Source organism: Bidens hawaiensis, unplaced genomic scaffold (assembly GCF_021521415.1).
Source record: "Bidens hawaiensis isolate Kalapana, Puna unplaced genomic scaffold, B.hawaiensis_p1.1 tig00001299_1, whole genome shotgun sequence".
In the NCBI taxonomy this organism is placed as follows: domain Eukaryota; kingdom Viridiplantae; phylum Streptophyta; class Magnoliopsida; order Asterales; family Asteraceae; genus Bidens; species Bidens hawaiensis.
The window spans coordinates 1755214-1782692 of NW_027491074.1; the positions used below are offsets into that span (position 1 = coordinate 1755214).

Consider the following 27479-nt stretch of genomic DNA (forward strand, 5'->3'; position numbering starts at 1 on the left):
GCCTGTCGGTTTACATACAATAATTACTAACGACACCGAATGGACTCGTTTATCCTACGAGGCGTTCTAACATGATTCAAGTTACCTAAAGCCTCGACCTCACCACGTTCGATTAAAACAGCCCCCTGGGCCTTATATTTACCGAAGGACCCATAGTTACTCCCGAGAACAAAGAATTCCCAATTTACCCCCGGAAGCACTAGGTGACACTAACATGCGCGTTTAAGAGTTGTTCAGGCAATTAACATCCAACTCAGCCCCGTGTGGTCCCAATATGATAAATTCACAGCCAACAAGTCCACACGACGCTACACGAGTCGAACGGGTCGGTAACTTGCAAGCACAACGCACCAACTATTTAATAAACGCGAATACGCGTTGTACCGACCCGTTTGAGGAACCGACAACCAATTCAGCCCCATTACCTTTAAAAATCAGTTTCTTACAGCCTAAAACTCATACCGAGGCTAGAACATTCGAATTGGTTGTTAGTTCCCTCAAACAGCGCGCTAGACATCACAATTCACAAACTAGTCAACCGAATACCAACTTTCAAGCTACAACTAGTTGACCAATCAAACGAACACCAACGGGCATAATTTTAAAGTATGTTATACTAGACATACCTAAGAAGATGTTGGTGCAAAAAACCTCCACCAAAACAGTCCCGAAATTGCTCGATTGGACAGCCACCCGGTTAGCCTAGAACAAGCCGTTTATCGATCAATACGCGAGATATAATGACCAATTAAGGTGTAAAAGACTTGGGGGAACATGGAACTAACCTTCAATTGAAGTTTTAGTCCTTGAGAGCGGCTGGAAAAAAGAAAAACGAATCTCTTGTGGCCGCTATGGGTGCCGATCGGCTGTTAGGGGGGGGGGGCTAGGGTTACTTTTATGTTATAATATGAAATGTTACATTCCAGCCCCTTAATTATAAAGAAGTAACATCTTGATTGAAAAGTTACATAATTTAACGTACCGGGCAGATGAGAAGGTCATCGAGGAATGCCGGATTACTCCCGAGAATTGTACATACTTTAGAAGATTTAAATCGTTAAACCGAAAGTGACGTGTGTTACAAGTCCACCCCCTTACAATGGGATTCTTCCCCGAATCCCGATGCGATAAGAACAGCTGCTGGTAGAGTTTCATCATCTAGTCTTCGGACTCCCAAGTGGCCTCGGAGCCCTTACGGTGCCTCCACTGCACCTTCACCTGCCTAACCGCCTTATTCCTCAAACGCCTTTCCTGACGGTCAAGTATAGCGATAGGATCTTCAACGTAGTTTAACTTACTATCAAGCATAATATCACCAAGAGGCACATGGGGCTCCTCATATGCTAAACATTTCCTCAAATGAGACACGTGGGAAGTAGGATGAATCCCCGCGAGCTCATCGGGCAATTCCAGTCTATACGCTACCTCACCAACACGGGACAAATACGGAACGGACCAATGAACCTCGGACTAAGCTTCCCTCTCTTATGAAAACAAATGATGCCCTTCCAAGGAGAAACTTTTAGCATAACTCGATCACCAGTCTCGAACACAATAGGTCTCCGCCTTTTGTCCGCATAGGACTTTTGACGATCCTGAGCGGCCTTCATAAAAGCCTTAATCTTATCGAGCTTCTCAGTCGTAGCCTCAACCACCTCCAAACTACCCAACTGTTTCTGACCAATGGAGCCCCAACAGACCGGAGTCCTACACCTACGCCCATACAACATCTCAAACGGCGGCATCCCAATAGTGGCATAGTAACTGTTATTATAAGAAAATTCGACCAACGGTAAATGACGATCCCAACTATAACTAAAATCGATAACACAAGCCCGCAACATATCCTCGAGAGTCTGTATGGTCCTCTCGGATTGACCATCCGTATGCGGGTGATAAACGGTACTAATGAGGAGTTTGGTACCCATCTACTCATGAAACTTCTTCCAAAACCTGGAGGTAAAACGCGTATCCCTATCCGAAACAATAGATACTGGCATCTCGTGCCTAGAAACGATCTCACGAATGAACACATCGGCCAGCTGCTCATAATTAAAAGTTTCTCGAATCGGCAAGAAACGAGCGCACTTAGTCAATCTATCAACTATTACCCAAATGGTGTCATAATTACCCCTAGGAGTATGTGGCAGTTTAGTCACTAAATCCATTGTAAGATGCTCCCACTTCCACTCAGGTATTTTTAAGGGTTGAAGTTTCCCGAAAGGCTTCTGGTGCTCGGCCTTAACTTGCAGACACGTCAAACACTTACTCACGTACTGAGCCACCTCATACTTCATCGCAGGCCACCAATAATTCTTCTTCAGGTCTTGGTGCATCTTAGTCGCGCCCGGATGAATGGAATAGCGCGACTTGTGTGCTTCATCCAGTATCTTACCCCTGAATCCCCCATACCTGGTAACCCATAAACGACCGTTCCTGTACTTCAACCCGTCACCGACGTCTTCCAAAAATTTTTCCTGACCCCAAATGCGTTCTGACATAATTCATTCACCTGCAAAGCTTCATTCTGAACATTGGCTATCTGTTTCAAAATGCCGGGCTTGAGAATAAGCTAGTAAGATTTCACGCGAATAGGTTTCGGTCTCTCCTTCCGGCTCAACGCATCGGCTACCACGTTAGCCTTACCGGGATGGTACATAAAATCATAATCCTTAATCAATTCCAGCCACCGCCGCTGGTGCATATTCAGTTCCTTTTGCTCGAATAAATACTTTAAGCTCTTATGATCGGTATAGATAACACAAGGGACACCGTACAAATAATGTCTCCACAACTTAAGCGCAAACACAACCGCCGCCAGCTCCAAATCGTGAGTAGGATAATGCGCCTCATAAGGCTTTAACTGCCGTGAGGCATAAGCTATGACTCGGCCTCACTGCATCAGAACACACCCAAGCCCCTAATAAGAGGCATCAGAATAAACAACCAGATCGTTAGTGCCATCGGGTAAATCTAAAATCGGAGCATGCGTCAACCTGTTTCTTAATTCGAGAAAAGCCTCCTCCTGCTCAGAACCCCACACTAACTTAACGCTCTTCTTAGTCAACTTGGTCAACGACGAAGCGATTTTTGAAAAGTCGGGAATAAAGCGGCGGTAATACCCCGCCAATCCCAGAAAGCTACGAATTTCGGACAGAGACTTAGGAGATTCCCATTCGTTTATGGCTTCCACCTTTGCAGAGTCAACCAAAATACCGCTCGGGTTAATAACATGCCCCAAGAACTGAACCTCGCGTAACCAAAAAGAACACTTCGAAAATTTCGCGTACAACTTGTTCTTTCGCGGAGCTTTCAAAACTTCCGTGAGATGACCGGCATGATCGGATTCACATTTGGAATACACAAGAATGTTTTCGATGAACATAATAACAGAACGATCGAGCATCGGCCTACACACCCGTTCATAAGATCCATGAACGCAGCCGGTGCGTTGGTCAAACTGAAAGACATCACGAGAAATTCATAATGTCCATAACGATTGTGGAAGGCAGTCTTAGGGATATCCTCCTCTCGAATTTTCAACTGATGATACCCGGACCTAAGATCGATCTTCGAAAACCAAATAGCTCCTTGGAGCTGATCAAATAAGTCGTCGATCCTTGGTAGAGGGTACCGATTTTTCACAGTGAGTTTATTCAATTCACGATAGTCGATGCACATCCGCATGCTACCGTCCTTCTTCTTGACGAACAGGACCGAGGCACCCCAAGGTGAGATGCTCGGTCGAATGAAGCCCTTGTCGAGCAAGTCTTCCAATAGAGCCATAAGTTCTTTCATTTCATTCGGTGCTAGACGGTAAGGAGCTCAAGCAACGGGTTTTGCACCCGGCATAAGGTCTATATGGAATTCGACCTCGCGATCTGGCGGCACATCTGACAAATCATCTGGAAACACACCCGGGAAATCCCGAACAATAGGAACACCACCGACGGTAGCCACCTCGGTTTTCACGTTTATAGCATACGCCAGATACGCCCCGCACCCCCGCTGCATCAGTTTTCCCGCCTTAAGCATGGATATGATATGTGGCGTTGCACCATTCCGATCACTGAAGACCATAATTTGGGTCCCATCCGGGGCTCTTAGACGTACAAGTTTCTGACCACAAATGATCTGAGAATCAACACTTGCGAGCCAGTCCAACCCAAGTGCTACATCAAAACAACCAAGCGGCATCAAATACAGCTGCACCAGAAATCTATATCCCGACAACTCGATGGAACAACCCTGAATAGCCCTAGACACGGAAAGGGATTTCCCTACGGCAAACTCAACCTCAAACACATCTACTACACGCTCCGGTAATTTATTCAACGTGGAATAGAAAGCGGTAGACACAAAACTTCTACTGGCACCCGAATCAAATAAGACCGAAGCCTGTAATTCATCAAGTAAAAAGGTATCTGTGATAACATTACACTCCTGCTTAGCTAAACAGTTACAGATACATTCTTGAAGGAGCGAGGAATTTAAGCGGTCAAGTACAAAGGAACCCAGAGTGACAGCATGCTACGCCTCAGCTAAATAATTACGCGCAAAGCATTTGAGAGGATGAGAAATAAACAGGAGAATTTAAGGAATGAGATGAACATTAACGCTAACGACACGAGAGTTAGCCATATCCTATCCCTACGAAGACGGAACTGTTGGTGCATAGATGTCAGTAGTTCATATGTATAAAGTCTGTAATCGAGTCTGTAATATTGTTTATGTAATTGTTTGTGTAACAGCGAAGTTGTTGACAAGTTCGCTTAGGCGAACTTGTTAACCAAGCGAAGTTGTTGACAAGTTCGCCTAGGCGAACTTGTTCAACGAGCGAAGTTATTGACAGGCGAAGTTGTCGTGTATTTAAGTAACCTATGGGTTACTGTTTCAGTGTTGGTCATTTTAGGTTTTTGGTTGATCGAGTTCAGTTACGTGTGAGTCTATTGACGTGAGTCTGTAAGCATCTCGGTTTGAGTTATCAATATAACGTGTGGTTGTTCGTATTGTGTGTACGTGTGTTTGTGAGCTAATATTCTACGTCCGTAACGATCTACACAGGGATTCCGCACCTGTGTATATCGGGATATCTCGTGTAAGATCCGTCCAGGAACCTACAGGAACCCTAACATAGTCAGACACAAGTAGTATTTAGAACATGCAAGGTAACGGTAAACTGCTAATAACGTTGATCAAGTGTTATTAATTGTTTACTTTACCCGCCCATCCTAAGCACCCTCTGCCCCCTAACCATATCAGCATCCCATCTTACACTTAAGCAATTATTCACGAAATGACATCTTAAACTTGTAAGAATGACTACATAATTAGAATTTACCTCTTGACATGCAGCAACTCGCGGTTGGCATTTCTAGTCCCTTCTTCTATTGTTCGAGTCCAAGCATTTAGGAACGCTCGGATCCCTCGAACCATGGCTCTGATACCAATATGTAAGACCTCGAATCCCGGGAATCCTATAGTTGATGATCATACACGAAACTTACAAAATTCTTAAACTCAAAACAATTCATTTCATTTCAAAAACCAGTTCAGAGTATAAATCAGCAAAAAAATCATAATTATTAAAACAAGTTCCCAAAACCCGGGAATTATGCCCAAAACCAAATTTCAATGTATTAAGTATTAATTGAAAAGGACAACGTTCATTAACAAAACTTTCCGACTAGATATGCCTTCAACCGTCCCAGTAGCCTCGAGCACGTCCAAGCGGTAAGCATCCTCCTCCTAACATGAAACTCACACTAACATACATACAAAGTCAGCTTGACCTGAGTGAGTTCAAGTTTTAATAATTGACATTTATAATAATCATTCCAAGAGTTTAAAATAAAACGGGATACGAACAGTTAGGCCATCATCAACAATAAGTAGTCATACTTATATATATGTACATCTATATAATTATATCCCTATAAATATCATCCAAGTAATAACATAAGAGTCGAGCACACGTACAAACCAACCACGTAACATCTCATCCAACGTATGCAAACACAAAGTAGGCATACGTAAACATCTTTAGTCGATAACAACTAATTAACATCGCCAATTATTGGCCATACAATAATACATGTATAAACATACATCCAAACATACAATAATATAATCCCAAGGCCTACTCTATACAAGTAAGCCCATGTAAAATAATTTAAACTATTCATCAAGCAAAATCGCTTAAGTGTGTATGATAGCCCAAAACTTGAAAAGAGTAAAAAGGGGCATCGTGAACTCACCTGACCCAAGGCACGAAATCACCACGAGCTAGAGAACCCCTAAGTATCCCCACAACTCAAACGCCTGTCGGTTTACATACAATCATTACTAACGACACCGAATGGACTCGTTTATCCTACGAGGCGTTCTAACATGGTTCAAGTTACCTAAAGCCTTGACCTCACCACGTTCGATTAAAACAACCCCCGGGGCATTATATTTACCAAAGGACCCATAGTTACTCCCGATAACAAAGAATTCTCAATTTACTCCCGGAAGCACTAGGTGAGACTAACATGCGCGGTTAAGAGTTGTTTAGGCAATTAACATCAAACTCAGCCCCGTGTGGACCGATTATATTTGTTAGTCATAAATTGTAACACCCTGGCTTAAGAAGAAACGCCCGAGTGTTACGTACAGATTGTTCAAACACACTAGACACTATTAAGTGACCATAATATCATTAATTCGTTCACAACACAAGTACACAAGTTCAAGAAAACAAATACAACCAATTTAAGGATAGACAGTTATGACAATTTATTGATTATTTTTTATAACCTAAAAACTAGTGTCTATCTTTACATCATCCTCTAATCACCGCACCTATAGCTTGCATATAAAATAAAGTCAACTACAAGTAGCTGGTGATTATCATCAAGGTTTGATATAATACATAAAAAGCGTACAATTCTATGAACCGTGTAATCAACGCAAGTAAGTCCTTTCCAATTAGTAACAACCAACGTATTCGGGATATCGCACAACGCGCGCAAGGTCCTTTCTAGTTGAGGCCGATCAGCGTACTCAGATAGCACAACGCATATAAGGTCCTTTCCAGTTGGGGACAACCAACGTACTCGGATAATAGCACAACGCACATAAGCAAGTAAACACACAAGTCCATAATGTGAATTGTAGTTTGAATAAGTAATAATAGAAATCATTTAAATAGGATATGCATACTACCCCCAAAATGTAAAAACGTTTAAAAAGGGGGTGTGAGAAACTCACATTTGAAATTGAAGCGAAAGACTAAGAATAAACCGAAAGCTTCAGAGAAACCAAAGCAAACGATCCGAACGAACTACAGTAAGAATAAATACGAAATTTAACGACTAATCTATCGATATTATTAAGGTTAGTTATTGTATAAGTTTGTTTAAGAATTAATTGATGTGTTATTTTTACTAATTTTAGTGCTATTGATTATAATAGTAATATTTTAAGTTTAACGGAATTTGGTTGTTATTATGTTATTAATATCTTTAACGGAAAAGATACGAAGCAAGATGTTCGTAAAAACTTGGACTAGCGATTACAAGTCTAAATTAATTTTAAAGGTTTTAATGAAATAATTTAAGAAATTAAAGTTTACGGTTATGTTTATCGGACGAATTTTAATTATGGGTTACGAAAACGAAAGTTTGATTTTTAAGTGGAAAAATGATGAAATATAATTTATAAAATTTTTATTTGGATTAAAAAAAATATTTTTATTGTTTTATTATGATTTTTAATTGATTAATTTAATTATATAAAAAGATAAAGGCTGTTAATATATATATATATATATATATATATATATATATATATATATATATATATATATAAAATGTCCTGACTCGGGTTTCGAATCCGGGTCTTTCTGTTAAAAGTCTCATGTGTTAGCCAGCTGAACCAAGTATCATATTCGTTTTAAGAATGAGTTTAATATTATAAATACACTAACTGATTAAAGGTATAATAGTTATTAATTAACAAAAAAAAATTAATTAAAAGACTAACAACCCAGGTTTCGAACCCGGGTCTCATGTTTAAAAAGCCTGTGACTTAACCAGTGAAGTATCAAAGCAATTCGGTTATTATATGAAAACGATTATTTATAAGTATTAGTTTTGGTTCATCTTGTTCACATATGAACCCTAGATCTTTAATTGTTAAATCCAAGTTTGTAAAAATTAAGTTAGGGATTTTAGTGTACGGCTTACAACTATTCATAAACATATAAAAATTACCTGGAACTATGACGATTTTATGGTGAACGGAACATGGCCGGAAACAAACTTCGTCGGACAAATTCATGATTATAGAGTGTATTTTAGATTGAATTGATGTTTGGAACGAGGTTAGATGAATGTTTGCATCTTTTTTTAATAGGGCTAATTGGAACGAAAGATGTTAATCACATGTTTTGCGTTGTGGGTTAAATGGCCGACGGTTATGGTTTGGTTACGAGACGAATTGACTCATTATTAGGCGTTATTTATGTTGATTAGTGATTGTAGGTTTAGTCTTAAGCTGTTACAAGTTTCGAATTGATTTAATATGCGCGTTTTGACAAGTTTATGGAGCTCGCCGGACTTGCTAAGGCTCGCTGGAATGGCCGGCCGGAAAACCGTGAATTACAAGGAAGGTGGGCTGATTGATTTGTGTTTTTATTATTTTATAATTTACATATTTAGTCCTTAAGCTTTGAAGTTATATTAAAACATAAATTTAAATATAAATTTCAATTTGAACCTTATACTTTGTAATGTTTTAAGACTAGAGAAAATAAAAAGAAATTTAACGAATGCGAATACTAATCCAAATACAAACAAAATGACGAATACGTGTAACGAACGTGACATATATATATATATTAGTAAACAAAAGCCGAAAATTTAAAACAGGTCGGGTTTTCGGGTTTGAAAAGTAACGAATGTTACATAAATATAAAAGCATAATTAGTTTTGATGTACGTTAGAAGTCTTCTAAATAATCATATTTCATGAGAATGCCTTCGTTTGTTCCATGATCACCGTGATGTCTTTTATCTTAGCTATTTGAATAATCAATCCTCGAATAATAAACATGGTTACTTGTAATAAATCTCAAGAGTCTTCAAGATCAATTCATTATGCAAGAATGTCTTTGTAACATGAGTGCACTAGGCGCACCTTTTTTGCGATACAACAAGTCTTTCTTCCTACAGAGATGATATAGATATGTCCTTATGAGTGAAGGTTGATGGAAGAGGAACGCTCCCTTCCTATAAAAGAAATACATATATGTCCTTATGAATAAAGGCTTATGGAAATGGCACGTTCCCTTCCTATAAAAGATAATACAGCTATTTCCTTATGCATGAAGGCTGATGGAAGGGGCACACTCTTTTCCTTTAAAAGATAATATATATATTTTCTTATGCATGAAGGCTGATGAAAGAGGCACATAGCTATGTCCTAATGCATGAAGGCTGCGGGAATAGGCTAATGGAAGGGGCATGCTCCCTTCCTATAAAAGATGATATGGATATGTCCTTATACATGAAGGCTGGGGTGGGGCTCTTCTCTTTTCTAGAGGGGTAATTTTGGATGTGTGGGTCGATAGAAGAAGGTTTTTTTCTCCACCATAGAAAACTCTTGAAATAACATCTTGGATCTTTCGTATTTGTATTCGTATTTGTTTACCCATTTTGGGAATGTAATTCGGATCTTGGTTTATAAATAAAATTATGCATCTGTAATTATTTGAATGTGTATACTCATTTCATACTGTCACACCCCGACCTAAGCGGCAAAACATGCCGGGGCGTAACGTATTGATCAGACAATAGCTCAAAAGACACTAATTAAAGCGACAATAATTATTTAATTTAATTAACATTAAAACAAGTACACAAATTCAGTAATCGAAACGAATACATCATACTTTTGCGTTTTGAATAAATATCCTAAGGTCAAACTAATATCTTCGATCTTGAACAATTTTAACTACTTGTACCTGTAGCATGTATAAAAATAGGGTTTATTAACACGAATGTTAGTGAGAATACATAATTTTAGTTATACACACACACACACACTAGTTTATATGCCCGTGTGACACATGGGCTGTAAAATTATTTATATAACATATTAATACATATATTCAATGAAATATTTTAAAATTCAAATAATATAATCTATGAGATATTTTAAAAATCAAATAAATATGTAGTTAAGTAACTTAAATATGACATAAAAGATAAAAAAATACATTTAAAATTTATTACAAAATTCTGAATACTTCTTTGCATTTGATGTTTTAGTTGAAGTTTAGCATCACTATAAGATAATAACTTTAAAGTCGTCTTGTAAGGCCCCCGACCCCGGGTGCCTTACTTTTTCTCGGGTTGGATTTACTTATTCACATAATTCGGAAATCAGAGTTAATTAAAACAAATTACGGAATAAATAGTCAATCACTCTTACATAACATAAGTACCTTGTCTTAAACGAAATAACATAGGTCATAAATGTTTAACAAAATTAACATGCGATTCTTCCTCTTAAGGATGCGAGTCTTCATCTTATTGCCATGTATCTCCACCAAGCAACCTGCCTCATTCTATTCACCTGCATGCATACTAAAAGTCAGCTACGCTAAGTGAGTTCTAGTTAATCAATTAACGTACACTATGTTCACTAACTTATTAATGCGCGTCCGGAGATACGTATTAATTTCTTATCTGCTCATCTATCATTCGTTTATACATACATACATACATTCATACATTCTTTCATAATTCATACACTCTTGTTTATTACTTTTATGCTTACATTACTTTCATATTACTCCTACGTTTTAAAGAGCAATTCGCCCCGTATACCTCGAATATTATAAGGGTCCGGCTCCCTACTTACCTCGTATATTATTAGGGTCTGGTGCCCTTCATACCTTGGATATTATTAGGGTCTGGTGCCCTTCATACCTCGGATGTTATTAGGGTCTGGTGCCCTTCATACCTCAAATATTATTAGGACCCGGTGCCCTTCATACCTTTGTTACCTTTTATTATAAATATATAAACTACGTGCATACTAATTAATCATTCACATACATACACAAGCATATATCTAATATACACTTACCACTTAAGGTAAGTGTATTAATCTAGCACATCGTAGTATGCACGCAGCCCCGAAAACATAACACTGAAAGGGGCTAGAACTTACCTGTAGTCGGTTCCATTCAGAATTAACAGTAATACCCTTCTTCAATTGAGCCCGGCTAACTATTTAATATTCACATGTATTAATTCTTTATTTTAAGTATTTTGTAATAATCCTAAGTTAATGTAACATCCCGAAATTTCCAAAATGATATTAATTATATTACTTAATAATAGATGGAAAGTTGACTCGGGTTCGGGAAATAAATAATAAAGTAGGAGTTGGTATGAGTCGGGCTAGTGTTAGATTATTTGAGATGAGTTAAATGAGAATGGGCCTTAGGTCCATGGGCTTTAAGGGATATAAATATCCCCTAAACCACCATAAAACCCTAAACCTCATCTATTTCCATTCTAATCTCTACACATTCAAAACACACACACCATAAACGAGCAGGATCCGAGAGAGAGTAAACGTTAGTTGGTGCTAGATCGTCGTGACGAACCAAAGCAACAAGACCAGCTCGTGTTCGTAAGTTCGACTCGTTCAAGGTACGTTTATGGTTAGAAATCGTTCGTATAGGTTCGGTTTGATTTGAGAAATGGTAGATCTGAGTTTGTATGGTAAAAACGAATCCAACAAAGCTAAACTCACTGAAAATGGTTATGATTTGATGGGTTAATCGATTGATAAAAAGGACCCGTAACCTATATGCCTAAATCGCACCCTCTAAACATCGATGTTAGGTCGATTTGATAGTTGGGGTTTGTAGGCGCTGGTCAGACGATTCCATGGGTACCTAAATCGAGTTATTTGGTTAAGGAACGAAGGATTTAGGAGCGAACAGAACCTGCAGACGACAACTTCGCCTGCAAGCTAAGTTCGCCTGATGAACTTCGCCTGCAAGCTAAGTTCGCCTGATGAACTTCGCCTAAAGCTAAGTTCGCCTAAGGTTTAACTTCGCCTAAAGCTAAGTTCGCCTAAGGTTTAACTTCGCCTAAAGCTAAGTTCGCCTATGGTTTAACTTCGCCTAAAGCTAAGTTCGCCTAAGGTTTAACTTCGCCTAAAGCTAAGTTCGCTTAAGGTTTAACTTCGCCTAAAGTTAAGTTCGCTTAGAAAATAAATTAAAAACCTAATGGAAAATGTGTTAAGACAGTTAATGTAAATAAAATTTTTTCAAGCTGACCTGGCAGCTCGACCCCAGCCAGGGGCTCTGTCCCTTGGACCCTGCTAGGGGCTGCCGCCCTTAGACCCCGCTGCCAGGGGCGCTGCCCCCAGACCCCCGTTCGTTGTGGGTAGTAGTTAAGACTGGAAAGATGATATAAGTAGTGATAGTTGTTTGATACGTGTACTTGTTATACAGTCAGCCGTGCATAGCTGAAGAAAGGGATTACGATTAACGGTGAACGTAACCGTGTGCAGGTGAGTTTCTAGCCCCATTCTTTGTTATGTTTTCGGGGCTGTGTGCATACTCGATGTGTTGTTAATACATTTATCCTAAGTGATTAGTGTATGTCATATGTGATATGTGTGATAAATATGAATGATTGTTTGTCGATACGCGAACGATCTTCGGATATTGCGCGTACTGTCAGGTTAAAAATAAAGGTACGAATATTATATATCGAAGATGTATGAATATTTCAAATGAATACTTGTCGGGGCGTGAACGATCTTCTGATATTGCACGTAACGTCAAGGGGTATGGTTGTTAAATGAATAAGGTAAGGAATGCCTAGAGTGTTCTTATGTTATAATGTAAGTATGTGTATATAGGTACACGAATGGCATGTGAGTTCTACGTTCGACATAGTAAGTTAGGATGGCAAATCCCTCTAGCTTCTGTCGGACATAGACTCGGCTGGTGATGGCGTAGTTAAGGACTGTGAGCCTTATACGTGAAGTAGATGATATATGTAAACGTAGATAAGGACTGCGAACCTTATACGTAATGTAGATAGGCGTCAGCATAGGAAAGGACTGTGAACCTTATACGTGCTGATTTTGTAGCATAGGGGAGGACTGCGAACCTCGTACGTGCTATGAATTAGGTTGCAACATAGGGAAGGACTGCGAACCTTGTACGTGTTGTGGATGTATTTCTGCATAGGAAAGGACTGTGAACCTTATACGTGCTGATTTTGTAGCATAGGGGAGGACTGCGAACCTCGTACGTGCTATGAATTAGGTTGCAACATAGGGAAGGACTGCGAACCTTGTACGTGTTGTGGATGTACTATGGTATAGGGAAGGACCGCGATCCTTGTACGTACCATAAATGGTGAACATAGGTAAGGACTGCGAACCTTGAACGTGTTCACGACCTTGAGAACAGGTATAGACGGTGAACTATGAACGTACTCTCGGTAGACTGAGGTTAGTGATTGTAGATATGTATGTATGTATGGTAGCAAGTATGTATGTAGAACAGAAGGGTAACTAGTGAAGTATGGATATGTATCTACGGATATGTATGTATGTGTATGTATTGTATGGCGTTCGATTAACTAGAACTCACTCAGCGTAGCTGACTTTTAGTATGCACGCAGGTGAGCTGATTATAGAGTTAGCATGAGGATGACACACGGCATGGATTGAACGGCTGGCATCTGAAGAAAGAAGTAAAGATGTTTTAAATATAAAGTTTTGTGTTATGGTATCAAAGAAAAGATTTAATGTTTTGTAACAAATGATTGATGTTTTATATTCCGCGAAAAGTTTTAATAAACTCTGATTTGAAGAACTGTGTTTATGAGTAAATCCGACGCTAAATTAGGGCCACCGGGTTCGGGGCCTTACAGTTAACGGGGTTAACTTTTAAGTTAACTAAACCGAAAGCATAACCTGCTCAATCTGATTATATTAGTTCAAGGAACTTAACATTATTTTATTACTTTGATAAACTTTAGCTTTATTATTTAACGAACCATCTTTATTGACTTAATGTTTTCTTAACGAGCATACGGGTTACAGGTTCTAATGAGTCGGTTCTCGGGTTCGGTTTCATATTTTCTTGGGTTGAGTTCGGTTCCCTTTGGTTCATTTGGACAGGAGATTTGGTCAAGTTCCTATCTTGGTCCACCCACTCTCGATCCAAAAATCATTCCACTTGAGTTCACTATTCAGTCCACTCTAGTTCACTAGAGTCGAATCCAGTCCACTCTAGTTCACTAGAGTCGAATTCCCATCCACTCTAGTTCGCTAGAGTTGAATTCAAATCCACTCTAGTTCACTAGAGTCGAATCCATTATTCCGCTCTAGTTCATTAGTCAAATCCATTATTCCGCTCTAGTTCACTAGAGTTAAATCCATTATTTCGCTCTAGTTCACTAGAGTCAAATCCATTATTCCGTTCTAGTTCACTAAAGACAAATCCATTTGTTGAAATTCGAGCCGAGCCTATAATATTCAAATGATCAAATCGACTCAAATTTGAGTCGAATCCTTCCTTTCACTTGAATCGAGTCGATTGGTTCTTTTGAAGAGAGTCTCATAACCCACCTAATAGTTGTTTATCTATTTTGTCAAATCTTCTAAACCGAGATCCAACTTTCATAGTAGGTTCGTTTAGAGTTCTTTTAAGTCGGTTTGGTTCGTTTCATTTTAGCTTACAAACCCATTTGTTCATTAATCTTAAGACAAACGAGAAGAAGATGAAATGAAGGATGAACCTTTAACCTAATACGTACCTTAAAGATTAGGTCAGATTAGATCTTGAATCTCTTAGAATCCTAGTTGAACCTTCTTAGATTAATAGAAAATCAATCTTTGTTAGCTCTCTAAAGATCTTGGATGGAATAGGAAGATGGAATGTTTAGGTATGTATGAGCAGAGGGTATGTGTGCGTACATGAGGGTGTATGTCTGATAATGATGGTGAAATGATGAAGGAATGATAAGGATGAGGTAAACATTAGGGTTTTAGAGGTTTAAATATACTAAGCCCAGGGTTTTAGCCCGTAATCCCTCTTAGGCCCATGACATCCCTAATCTTATCCTTTCACATAATTATTACTTATTACTTAATTAAATTAAATACATTACACGACACATGATTAAATAAAACATGTATTATTTTATTTATTAAATCTCAAAACGAGGACGTTACAAGTCTTCCCCCCCTTAAAAAGGTTTCTTCCCCGAAACCTAGCTATTACACAAATAGTTGAGGATAGAACTTACACATTTCTTCCTCCACTTCCACGTTGGTCCGATCCTTTACGGTGTTTCCAAATCACTTTTACTAACGTAATGACCTTGTGGCAAAGCTGTTTGTCTTTATGGTCAACGATTTTAACTGGCTGCTTGATGTAGTTCAATCGCTCGTCTACCTCTATGTCCATTAACGGCACATGATACTTGTCGTCGGCGAGGCATTTCCTTAGGTGAGAGACATGAAAGGTAGAGTGAATCCCTTCCAATTCGTCAGGTAGATTGAGCTTATACACCACTTCTCCTATACGGGCTACGATCTTGAACGGTCCAATATATCTTTCACTCAACTTTCCTCTCTTCCTAAAACGAATATGTAACACCCGTTAATTTTTTGGTTCAAAGGGTTTAAGCTTGTAGAGTATGTATATTCCTCGGGATTTAACCAACATTTCTCGGAAACCTTTTCGTCATACCGGTACGTTAAGTTATTTAAACTTTCCTTTCATGTTGCCATACCTCTCAAATTAGAAGGGCTAGAGTGTAACTTGATGTTTTATATCATAAAACTAAAAACCCTAGCCCCCTCCTTTCCCTATTCCCAATCGGACAAGAGAGCAGCCAAGGAGCTGTGATTTTTCTCTTTTTGCAGCCTATGTGTGATCATAAAACTTCAATTGAAGGTTCGTACTATATCCCTACAAGTCTTTTACACCTTAATTGATCATATTAACGCGCTTATTGGTCATTAGGGTTGAGTTTTGGTTATAACGATTTCTGACAGATTCGTACTCAATTATTGTTCGGTCTGTAACTCGATGAAAATATATTGTTTTTGATCGATTCTTGTTTCTATGATGTTCTACTTGGAGTCTAGTTTCCAGAAAGGTATAACATGTAATTTTGGATGAGATTTGAATGCTTTTTGTGATTTTATAAGATCGAGTGTCAAAGCTGATGCGGGATGATGGATTCTGGTCTGTCTTCCCGACGTCATAACTCTTTTTCGACAAATCCAAATTGGTTGGTTCCACTTCTGGAAGTTATAATTTTGAGTTAGGAACCAAACCCAATTCGAATCATTTAATTTGTCTGGGTAATGATTTTTATAAAAATAAAACCATTTTGTTGCGCACTGAAATAGCTGCACATACCTTTCTATGTTGGAGGAATTTTTATGATTTTTGTGTCCACTAGAAAAATTTAATAAAAATATTTTTATAAACCTAAGACATTTATTAGAGTCTAGTAAAAATTTAATAATTTATTTTAAAGTTTATCCTATGTAATTAAATGCATCTTCGCATGCTAAAATCAGCACGTTTTACTTGTTATTGATCGATAAGTTCGTTTTAGGCTTAATCGGTGGATGTTCTATTGTGTTCTTGTCGGGGCTGTTTGAAGTGAGTTTTTGCACCGCAATCTTCCTAGGTATGTCCCATATATCATACTTTAAAATCATGTTCATTGATGTTCGTTAGATTGGTCAACTAGTTGTAGTTTGATTGTTAGTGTTCGGTTGACTAGAATTGTAGTTTTATGCGTTTAACACGAGGGTCGAAGTGATTAACGACCAATTCAGCTCAGGGGAACTTGGTTTGATGTACGGGCTGTTGGAAAATCATTTTTATAAGTTATGGGGCTGAATTGGTTGTCGGTTGCTCAAACGGGTCGGTACAACGCGCAATTGCGTTTATTGAATAGTTGGTGCGTTTTACTTGTGAGTTACCGACCCATTTGACTCGTGTAGTGTCGTATGGACTTGTTGGCTGTGATTTTATCATGTTGGGTCCACACGGGGCTGAGTTGGATGTTAATGGCCTAAACTCCTCTTAGACGCGCGTGTTAGTGTCACCTAGTGCTTCCGGGGGTAAATTGGGAATTCTTTATTCCCGGAAGTATCTAAGGGTCGTGTTGGTGAATGTAAGGCCCCAGGGGCTATTATGATTGAGTTTGATGAGGTTGAGGTTTTAGGTAACTTGAACGATGTTAGAACGTCTCGTATAATAAACGAGTCCGTTCGATTCGTTTGTAATGTTTGTATGTAAACCGACAGGTGTTTGAGTTTTGGGATTACTTAGGGATTATCTAGCTCGTGGTGAATACGTGTCTTGTTTCAGGTAAGTTCATGATGCCCCATTTTTACTCTTTTAAGATTTTGGGCTAGAATGCACACCTAAGCGATTTTGCTTGATGAATTGTTTAAAATTATTTTGGATGGGCTTACTTGTATAGGGTAGGCCTTGAGATGATATTATCGTATGTATGTATGTATTATTGTATGGCCAATATTTGGCGATGTTAGTAGTCCTTATCGACTACGGATGTTATGTATGCCTACTTTGTGTTTGCATACGTTGGATGAGATGTTATGTGTTTGGGCTGTACGTGTGCTCGACCCTGATGTTATTACTTGGATGAGATGTTACGTGTTTGGGTTGTACGTGTGCTCGACCCTGATGTTATTACTTGGATGAAGTATATGTTTATATATAATTATAAGGATGTTTATATATAATTATAAATATGTTCATATATACTTATAAGGATGTTTATATATAATTATAAGGATGTTTATATATAATTATAAGTATGTTCATATATACTTACAAGGATGTTTATATATAATTATTAGGATGTTCATATATGATTATAAGAATGTTTATATAAATATACAAGGATGATTACTTATTATTGATGATGGCCTAATTGTTGTAACCCGTTTTATTTTTAAAACTCTTGGAATGATTATGACTATTATTATTTTAGATGTCAAATATTAAAACTTGAACTCACTCAGATCAAGCTGACTTTGTGTGCATGTTAGTGTGAGTTTCAGGTTAGGAGGAGGATGCGTTTCCGCTTGGACGTGCACGAGGCTACTTGGACGGTGGAGGGCATACTTAGTCGGAAGTTTTAGTGATGAACACTTTTCTTTTAAAGTTTTATTAAATACATTGAAGTTTGGTTTTGGGCATAATTCCCGGGTTTTGGGAACTTGTTTTAATAATTATGATTTTCCGCTGAATTATACTCTGAAATAGTTTTCGAAATGAAATGAATTATTTTGGGTTTAAGAATTTTGTAAGTTTTGTGTATGATCACCAACTGTATGATTCCTGGGATTCGGGGTCTTACAGAATAATCCTTTTTCACGACAAGACCTTAAGCATCACGTTGTCGCCAACGTTAAACTCGATCGGTTGTCGCCACTTATCAACATAAGACTTCTGACGGTCTTGAGTAACTTTCATTCTTGCCTTGATTTGATCAAACTTCGAGGAGGTTTCCTGCACAACTTCTAAACTACCGATCTTCTTCTGACCAATCTCTCCCCAGCATACAAGGGTCCTACAATGTCTACCATACAACATTTCGAACGGAAGCATACCTATACTCGAATGGTAGCTGTTGTTGTAAGAAAATTCTACTAAGTGAAGATGATCATCCCAACTTCCTCCAAAATCTAGCGCGCATGCACGTAGCATATCCTCAAGGGTTTGGATAGTCCGCTCCGATTGTCCATCTGTTTGAGGATAATACGCCATGCTGATGTTCAATCTCGTTCCCATTGCTTCATGGAAACTCTTCCAAAATCTGGAAGTAAAGCGATTATCTCTGTCGGATACAATCAACAACGGCACCCCATGCTTCATTACAACTTCTCTAATGAACATCTTCGCTAACGTTTCTGATGAGATGACCTCTCGTATAGGCAGAACGTGAGAACTTTTAGTTAAACGGTCCATAGTCACACAGATGGTATCATGATTCTTAGCTATACGTGGTAGCTTAGTTATGAAATCCATGGTGATGTGTTCTCATTTCCACTTGGGTATCTCCAAAGGCTGTATCTTTGCTTAAAGTTTCTGGTGCTCTGCTTTGAATTGTAAACAAGTTAAACACTTGCTGACATATTCTACCACTTCGTTCTTCATACCCGGCCACCAATAGTCTTTCTTTAAGTCTTGATACATCTTGGTGTATCCTGGATGAATTGAGTATCGAGACTTATGGGCCTTGTCTAGGATTCAACCTCTAAGATTCCCATGTCGCGAAATCCACATCCAATTGAATCTGGTCTTTACACCCTAAGTATTATCTATCAACTCAGTCTGCTGCCCAAAAATACTTTCTTTCTTCATTAACCTTTTATCAGTAAGGCTTCACTATCACGATGACTTCTTCATTTTTTCAGCTTAAGGCGTCAATGACTACATTAGCTTTTCCTGGATAATACTTGATGTCACAGTCATATTCGTTAATCAATTATAACCATATCCTCTGTCTCATATTCTAGGAGGCATTGATACATACTATTCTAACACTACTGCTTACTTTAACTTATCAAGTCACGCCTCAGATAACTGGTCATTCACACGATCATTCATAACATAATTCAATCCATAACATCATATTCAATCATGATCTAAATTTTAAATTTAAACAGGATGCATAAAATTTCTAATAATCATACACAAGAATTACAATCCTTAAGAAAATGTAAATAACTAAATAGATGTGGACCCATTCCTATTGATACAAAATCAATGTACTTGGGTAAGTGCATGATCATACTAGATGAGGATAGATGAGGATGAGATACCAACCACCAAACATAAAAATAAACACTTAAGCACATAGAGAATAGTCATAGATCATGCAATCATCACACATAAGCATAAATTGAATTGTGTTTGAATAGATGCGATCAAAAACATAAGTAAATAATGTATTCATGTTACGTCCAAAATATATAAAAGATGAAAAAGGGGTATGTAAACTCACATGAAAGAAGGAAAGCAGTAACGAGAAGATGGTAACGGTTAGGGTGAACTTAGTTAGTTCCATGAGAAATTCTGACAATTTATCCTAATTTTAAAGGCATAAAAGAAATAAATATCTATTCAAATAAATGAACTAGAAGCGATAAAATGGGTCTATAATGGATTCGGGATTGATAATTGTAACATTCGTTAATTTTTAAACCCTAAAACCTGACACGTTTTAAATCTTGGGATTTGTTTTTATTTACATATATAACTTTTATAATGCTTTGATTATCTTGGTTATGACTCCATTAACATCTCTTAATCAATTTTCTATGTTACAACTTTCAATTTATGATTTTATTCAAACTTTTAAAGACATGTTCAATTCTATTAACTTTCTTTGACTAATTTAACCAAGTTGAAACATCATTGGACTATTTCTTCTATAAATTGAGCTTCATATTTTTGTCTTTCATTAATTTTGGTCAAAGATCATTCAATTTCATTCGTTTTTGCTAGTCCTATGCCTTTTGACTAGGCACTTTACTAGCCATCCAATTAATTCATTTTAACCTTGTTTTTAACGATTTTTCGCCTATACAAACACCACTTCACTTCTGCAAATCTTGCATCACAACTCATTTCACTCCCAATTATGTTCTAGCTCTCTAATTTGTGTAAAGTTCAAGTTTGACCAAGGAAAGTCAAATCGTCTAAGTTCAAGTTTATTCTTTTGTCTTGTGTTCATGCCTTGGGTTGGTATGTTGATTTTTCTGCGAGTTTAGTTTGTTTAGGATGTTATGCTATAATTAAAAATACTTTTCAAACGACATTCATGCGAATAAAACAAACTCAACTCGCTTATATTTATTTTGGACGAAGTTTGGTTATTTTTCTACATATTACTTTTGAAACACAAACTACTAAAGTTATAACCAAAGAATAATATTTTTACCATGACGGACACAGATCCGACATAAAAACCAGATTCGGGTCTGAGTAAAACGAACCACTCGCTTAAAACATTTTTTTACGTTTTATGTTGTTTAACTTTCTTGAACGGATGAACTCATAAAAATTGATTAACAAATATCGCAACCCAAATACTTGATAAATTTTACCAAGTTGGGTATTTTTATGTAAAAAACATTACTAAACCAATTATAGAGGAAATAATATATTTTTCGTTATAGACTCTAAAGAATCTAAACTTTGAACAAAACATATCGCCGTCTTTAATATTTTATGTCCACTATTCTGAAATCTAGAATTTATTTTCTAGGACTGCTCGCCAAACCAAACTTGTCCTGTTCAGCTCGCTTAAACTCTTAGTTTGCTTTCACTCGCTTACTTTAATAAGTGAGTCTTCATAACCCCCATTTCATCTTTTAACATTTTGGGGTGTAGTACGTTACAATTTTTTTTTTTTTTTGTTATTTCATGTTTCATGTTGTAAACCAAAACACATACGTGTCTCGTATGTATTTGTTTCATATCATAATGCTTGTAAATGATATGATTACGTGCTAGTTGTTTACTGTTTTGTTGGTGGAAGTGACTCATACTCATATACATACTCTTACTGGGAGGGTCCGACGGGACGTATCTGCGTCGCCAAATTCTTTAGCTTATGTTGGAATGTTTGGTGGTTCTCATTTAATACTCCTAGTAGGTTGGTGAACGAGGGTTCCCTAGTAGATTTGGCTTATTTCAAGCGAATGAGAATATCATATATTTATTTTATTTTACTTTATGATTAAGACATTACATTTTGACTTGTGAATTTTCTACTTTTCATGTTATATACATATGCAAAAAATTATGAATTTTCACAAACATTATTGTTGACAAAATATATTATTTTAAACGTGCTGCGGGTTAAAGTTTAATTTGTGGATTGAAGACTAGATAGTTGGACCATTGGGTTATTAAAAACTTAATAGAATGAAATTCAAAGTTACTGTACTGTTATTTGATTAATGCCAAATTGTGCACTTGTGATTTAATGAAATGAAGTAATTATATTTGTCACATTAATAGTGCAATTGGCTTGTGAGCAATCTATACGTATTGCCCCGGCATATTCTGCCCAAGCATATTACGCCCAAGGTCGGGGTGTTACATATTTGTATCAGATCTGAATAACTATAAAATAGGTGGTTAGATGTAAGGCCCTGAGCCCCGAAGCCCTACTTTCGCGTTGGATTTACTCATAAGCATAGTTCTAAATATCATAGAGAATTAAAACTTGTGCGGAATAATAAAAACTTCAACCATTTGTTACAAAAGTCTATACTCTTTCAAATAATATTAATACATTGTCTTTCAAATTCAAAATATAAAACACCACATGACTCTTTCTTCTTTAAATGCAAGCCTCTATTCTTCAATGCCATGTGTCCCTCCTCAAGTTAGTTGTTTCATTTTACTCACTTGCATGGATACTAAAAGTCAGTTACGCTGAGTGAGTTCTAGTTTAACAAGTTACAAGTTGTTCTTACACATATATCTTACATACCGTATCCGTCTATATTATTCTTACCTTTACCCTGTACTTGCTCTCTTACTTCTCACAAACACCTTGTTTTACTCTTTCATATACGTATAGTTACTCTTACACATTCTTACATATTCATATAATTATTTCTTTGTTTTACCCTTAAATATACATATATTTACTCTTACACATTCTTACATGATCATATAAATATTCTTACAGTTTTTCACAGATATTATAAGGGTCTGCCGTCCTAACTCTTGCAAAGATATTATAAGGGTCAGCCTCCCAACATCAAATACTTGTAATATTTGGTTTAAGCTTGGATATATCAAGTGTTTGCTAGAATAGAAAACTGTACTTGATGAAGAACATCCTTGCTTGACGAAGTGTAGCTTACTCGAAGCTTTAAACACTTAGAAGAATTTCAAAAAGATAACCATATGCGGGAAGATATCGTGCTCGAAGGTCTAAGCTTGCTCGAGTTCCGTACTTAGCCATTTTCAGAGGAGGTTGGGAAGATTCCAATCTTCCTTGTCAATTTTCTGACCCCAACAGGCATTTCTTTTGCAATTAATGTGTTAGCAAGATTTAGTTCAGCCCATACTAAAAGACACTGGAATTGGATTAGACACATTTTTCGATACCTTTGAAGTACTGCTGATTTGGGCTTGTTTTATCCTAACGATTCAAAAGAAGGGTTGGTTGGTTATGCAGATTCAGGTTATTTATCTGATCCCCACAAAGCAAAATCTCAAACTGGATACAATTTAAGAATGGATGAACCGCGATTTCATGGCGTTCTAAAAAATAAAACACTGTTACAGCATCTTCAAATCATTGAAGTCATTGCACTGCATGAAGCTTCAAGAGAATGCATGAAGGAATGGTATATCAAAATTGACAGAACAAAGCATATACCACCAAAATACTTTGAGTATACTTGGGACCTTATTAAAGACAATCAGGTTGAGATGAGATATGCCTAATCCAGCAACAACTCAGCTAACCATTTCACAAAAACACTTCCCACGGCAACATTTAGGAAACACGTTAATGACATTGGCATGGGCCATGTACGGAGAATGCAACACCTTTTTTTTTTTTCTTTTTTGGAAGATATGAATAGAGAATGGGCGTAACCCGACCCGAAACTATATGCATAGGGAGGCCTGAATACACAAGCTTTCTTTTCTTTCGGACATCTCTCGTGCGATGGCGGAAGACACAGGCTTTGAGGAGGACGATCAGTTATCCGCGATGACGACCGAGGACATCCAGAGGGCTTCTCGTCTTCTGGACAACGAGATCCGAATCCTCAAGGAGGAATTGCAGCGAACGAATCTTGAATTGGAGTCGTTCAAGGACAAGACTAGGGAGAATCAGGAGAAGATTAAACTTAATAAGCAACTTCCTTATTTGGTTGGAAACATCGTTGAGGTATCACTCAGTTTCTTAACTATTATTATTATTATTAATTAATAACCTTAACTGTCATTGTTTGAGTTAGTATACTTGTTGAAATTTTGATGTTGTGACTTATGATTTCGACAATTTTCCCTAAAATATTAGGGTTCGATTTGGGTCTGTTTAGCCTGCTTTTTGAAATTTTTAATGCTCTTCGTTTTGGCTTTGGGTCGGTTTTGCCTTATCTTTGGTTTTTGATTTCGTGAAACTGTTCTGTTTCGGTTTTTTAGTTTTCTGTTAGGGCTAGGTTTTTTGGTCGGTTTTGCCTTAACTTCGGTTTTTGATTTCTTAAAATTGTTCGGTTTTGGTTTTTTCAGTTTTCTAATACGGTTCAGTTTGGGTAGGTTTTTCCCTAACTTCAGTTTTTGAATTATTTAAAACTGCTCGTTTTCAGTTTTGGTTTTTTAAGCTTTGCCATTAGAGCTAAACTTTTGGGCCAAATAATAGTTTTGGCCAACAATAATGTTTTTAGGCACAAATCATTTTGTTAATGAATAGCTGATTGTTAAGTATATATTTGGGCTTAAAATAAATGGGTTTTGTATATATTAAAATTCTTATAACTTATTTAAAATTAAAAATGAAAATATATGAATTTGGTTCGGATCTGTTTTTTTTTTTTGTTTCTATTACATGCAAATTCAAAACCAAACCATTGTTTTTGTTTTTCGCTTTGGTCTTTTTTTTTTTTTCGGTTTCGGCTCAATTTTGTGTTATTTCATGCACAACCCTATAAAATATAGGGACAATCATACCATTTTTACCTTTTTATTGATGTATGCCTTGGGTATTATGACTTGCTTTAGATTTTGGAGATGAATCCAGAGGATGAAGCTGAAGAGGATGGTGCAAATATTGACCTAGACTCTCAAAGGAAGGGTAAATGTGTTGTGCTTAAAACATCTACTCGTCAGGTAAACGCATCACATCATTCATTTAGTACCATATTATATTGTATTTTAACTTTTTATCTAATAGCACTTATTGGTGAATGATTTCATTGTGTATGATGTGCAGACTATCTTCTTGCCAGTGGTTGGTCTTGTTGACCCTGATAAACTGAAGCCTGGTGATCTTGTGGGTGTGAATAAAGATAGTTACTTGATATTGGATACACTGCCATCCGAGTATGATTCCCGAGTCAAAGCCATGGAGGTTGATGAAAAACCAACTGAAGATTACAATGACATTGGTGGTCTTGAAAAACAGGCAAGTTCTGTTGTTTAAACTTATTATAATAATAATAATAATAATAATAATAATAATAATAATAATAATAATAATAATAATAATAATAATGCAAGAGTTATCAAGTCTGGTTTTGTTATTAGATACAAGAGCTAGTCGAGGCTATAGTGTTGCCAATGACACATAAAGAGCGGTTCCAAAAATTAGGTGTTCGTCCACCCAAAGGAGTGCTTTTGTATGGACCTCCAGGAACCGGGAAGACATTGATGGCCCGCGCATGTGCTGCTCAAACAAACGCCACTTTTCTTAAGCTAGCGGGACCTCAACTTGTTCAGGTATTTAGACATAACCCATGTGCATGCGCACATAACCACATAGGTGCTCTTTTCGGGTTGCTTTATGCATGTTATTATTTTATTCATCTTCATGCACAAATGTCCTTTTGTTGTGGTGTTGTAGATGTTCATTGGTGATGGAGCAAAACTTGTTCGTGATGCGTTTCAACTTGCTAAAGAGAAATCTCCTTGCATTATATTTATTGATGAAATCGATGCTATTGGGACAAAGCGGTTTGATAGGTATGCATATTGCACTATAATCTGACTGTTTTATATAAATGCTAATTTTGTTTATTCTTCTGGTGGCTTTGATAATGTTGTAACATTTCTACTGGTTTATTCTGCTGTAAATGCAGTGAAGTTAGCGGGGACAGAGAGGTCCAAAGAACTATGTTAGAACTACTTAACCAGTTGGATGGTTTCAGCAGTGATGACCGGATTAAGGTACATACCTAACTAGCATATAGGGCCCGCTGGGTTGGAAGTCACGCATAGTGTTGAGGAGTGGTTTACCCTTTTCAGAAATTACATGTTTTGACAACCACTGATTTGACCTTGTGGTGGCAATTTCGACCCATATATGAATTGATTAATTTGGATTATTTTTTTATTTTTAAAGGGTAAAACAAAGGGAAAAAACATGAAAAGAAAAAAAGACTGGTAAAAATGAATTTGAATACACATGGTTTAAACTAATAGATTGCCATTGAAATAGTATAATTTTTGTAGTCATATCCTACTAAGGGTGTTTGGGATTGGTTATTTTCACCAACTTATAAAACCTTTTGAAAAAGCATAAGGTGCTTGGGATTGCTTTCGATGTGAGAGGGTAATGTTAATAAGTTACACTTTTGTAACTTATTAACTTATTGTAAAGTTATAAGGAGGTAAAATAAGGAATCCCAAACACCCCCTAATTAGTTATAAAATATATCAGAAGAGAAAGTATGTTGGTGAAACCATACTGACCCAAGCTTTCCTTAAAGTTTGCCTGTTTAGACATGACCTTTGTCCTTGCGTTTTGCAGGTGATAGCAGCAACAAATCGGGCAGATATTTTAGACCCGGCACTGATGCGTTCTGGTCGGTTGGATCGTAAGATCGAGTTCCCCCATCCCACTGAAGAAGCAAGGGCCCGGATCTTGCAGGTGGCACATCTTTCTTGCATTTATGCAAATTTAGTGTTTTGTTTTGTGTAACTAGTTCACTACTTTGTACATTTAGATCCACTCTCGGAAGATGAATGTTCACCCAGATGTTAACTTTGAAGAGCTGGCCCGTTCAACTGATGATTTCAATGGGGCCCAATTGAAAGCGGTTTGTGTGGAAGCTGGTATGCTAGCTCTTCGCCGTGACGCCACTGAGGTATTTAATTGTTTGAAAATTTTTTTTTAATGTTATATGTGAAATGTGTGTATTTTGTGAGCATTGAAGAATTATTTGGTTTTCATTTTAGGTGAACCATGAAGACTTTAATGAAGGGATTATTCAAGTACAAGCCAAGAAGAAAGCAAGTTTAAATTATTATGCTTAAGCTATGGTTTGGTTACTCTGAACTTGGTAGAATTTGTTTGGTTTATGCATGAATTCTGCAGTAATGGTACCAGGGCTACTTATTTATCTACGAATGGTCCGGTTATAACAGTATTAGTTTGACCGGCGTGGTTTTAATACTCCGTAACTGACCATTATCGCTTTTTGGTCTATATTCCAACTTGATCGTTGCTACATTTTCATTGCTTGCATCTATGGCTGTAGTTTGATTTTCTAGACCCTATTTCCTTTTCTAACTATTACAGGGTCACACTAGAATATTATTTACTATTATTTTGAACTATGCTCATATATTAATTGTTTATAATATACAAAAGAAAAACTATCCTTATTGTTTGGTCTAAACCTTTATGCATT

The 27479-nt window shown here is 37.2% G+C and overlaps 1 protein-coding gene across 1 annotated transcript; it reads left to right on the forward strand.

The window, feature by feature from the left end:
* Window positions 1-23786: 23786 nt before the first annotated feature.
* On the forward strand, window positions 23787-27206 carry LOC143571011 (26S proteasome regulatory subunit 6A homolog). The gene is made up of 9 exons (XM_077056529.1): window positions 23787-24016; window positions 24850-24957; window positions 25061-25252; window positions 25375-25566; window positions 25691-25809; window positions 25926-26013; window positions 26597-26716; window positions 26793-26933; window positions 27025-27206. Exons 1-9 carry the CDS (start codon window positions 23792-23794, stop codon window positions 27100-27102), a joined length of 1263 nt encoding a protein of 420 aa, XP_076912644.1. The 5' UTR covers window positions 23787-23791; the 3' UTR covers window positions 27103-27206.
* Window positions 27207-27479: the final 273 nt, after the last annotated feature.

Bases quoted from the DNA above. Each gene is read 5' to 3' on its own strand.
- LOC143571011 (XM_077056529.1), top strand. From the start codon at position 23,792: ATGGCGGAAGACACAGGCTTTGAGGAGGACGATCAGTTATCCGCGATG. The intron at 24,017-24,849 runs GTATCACTCAGT...GACTTGCTTTAG, and splicing joins TGGTTGGAAACATCGTTGAG to ATTTTGGAGATGAATCCAGA. The intron at 25,253-25,374 runs GCAAGTTCTGTT...TTTTGTTATTAG, and splicing joins TTGGTGGTCTTGAAAAACAG to ATACAAGAGCTAGTCGAGGC.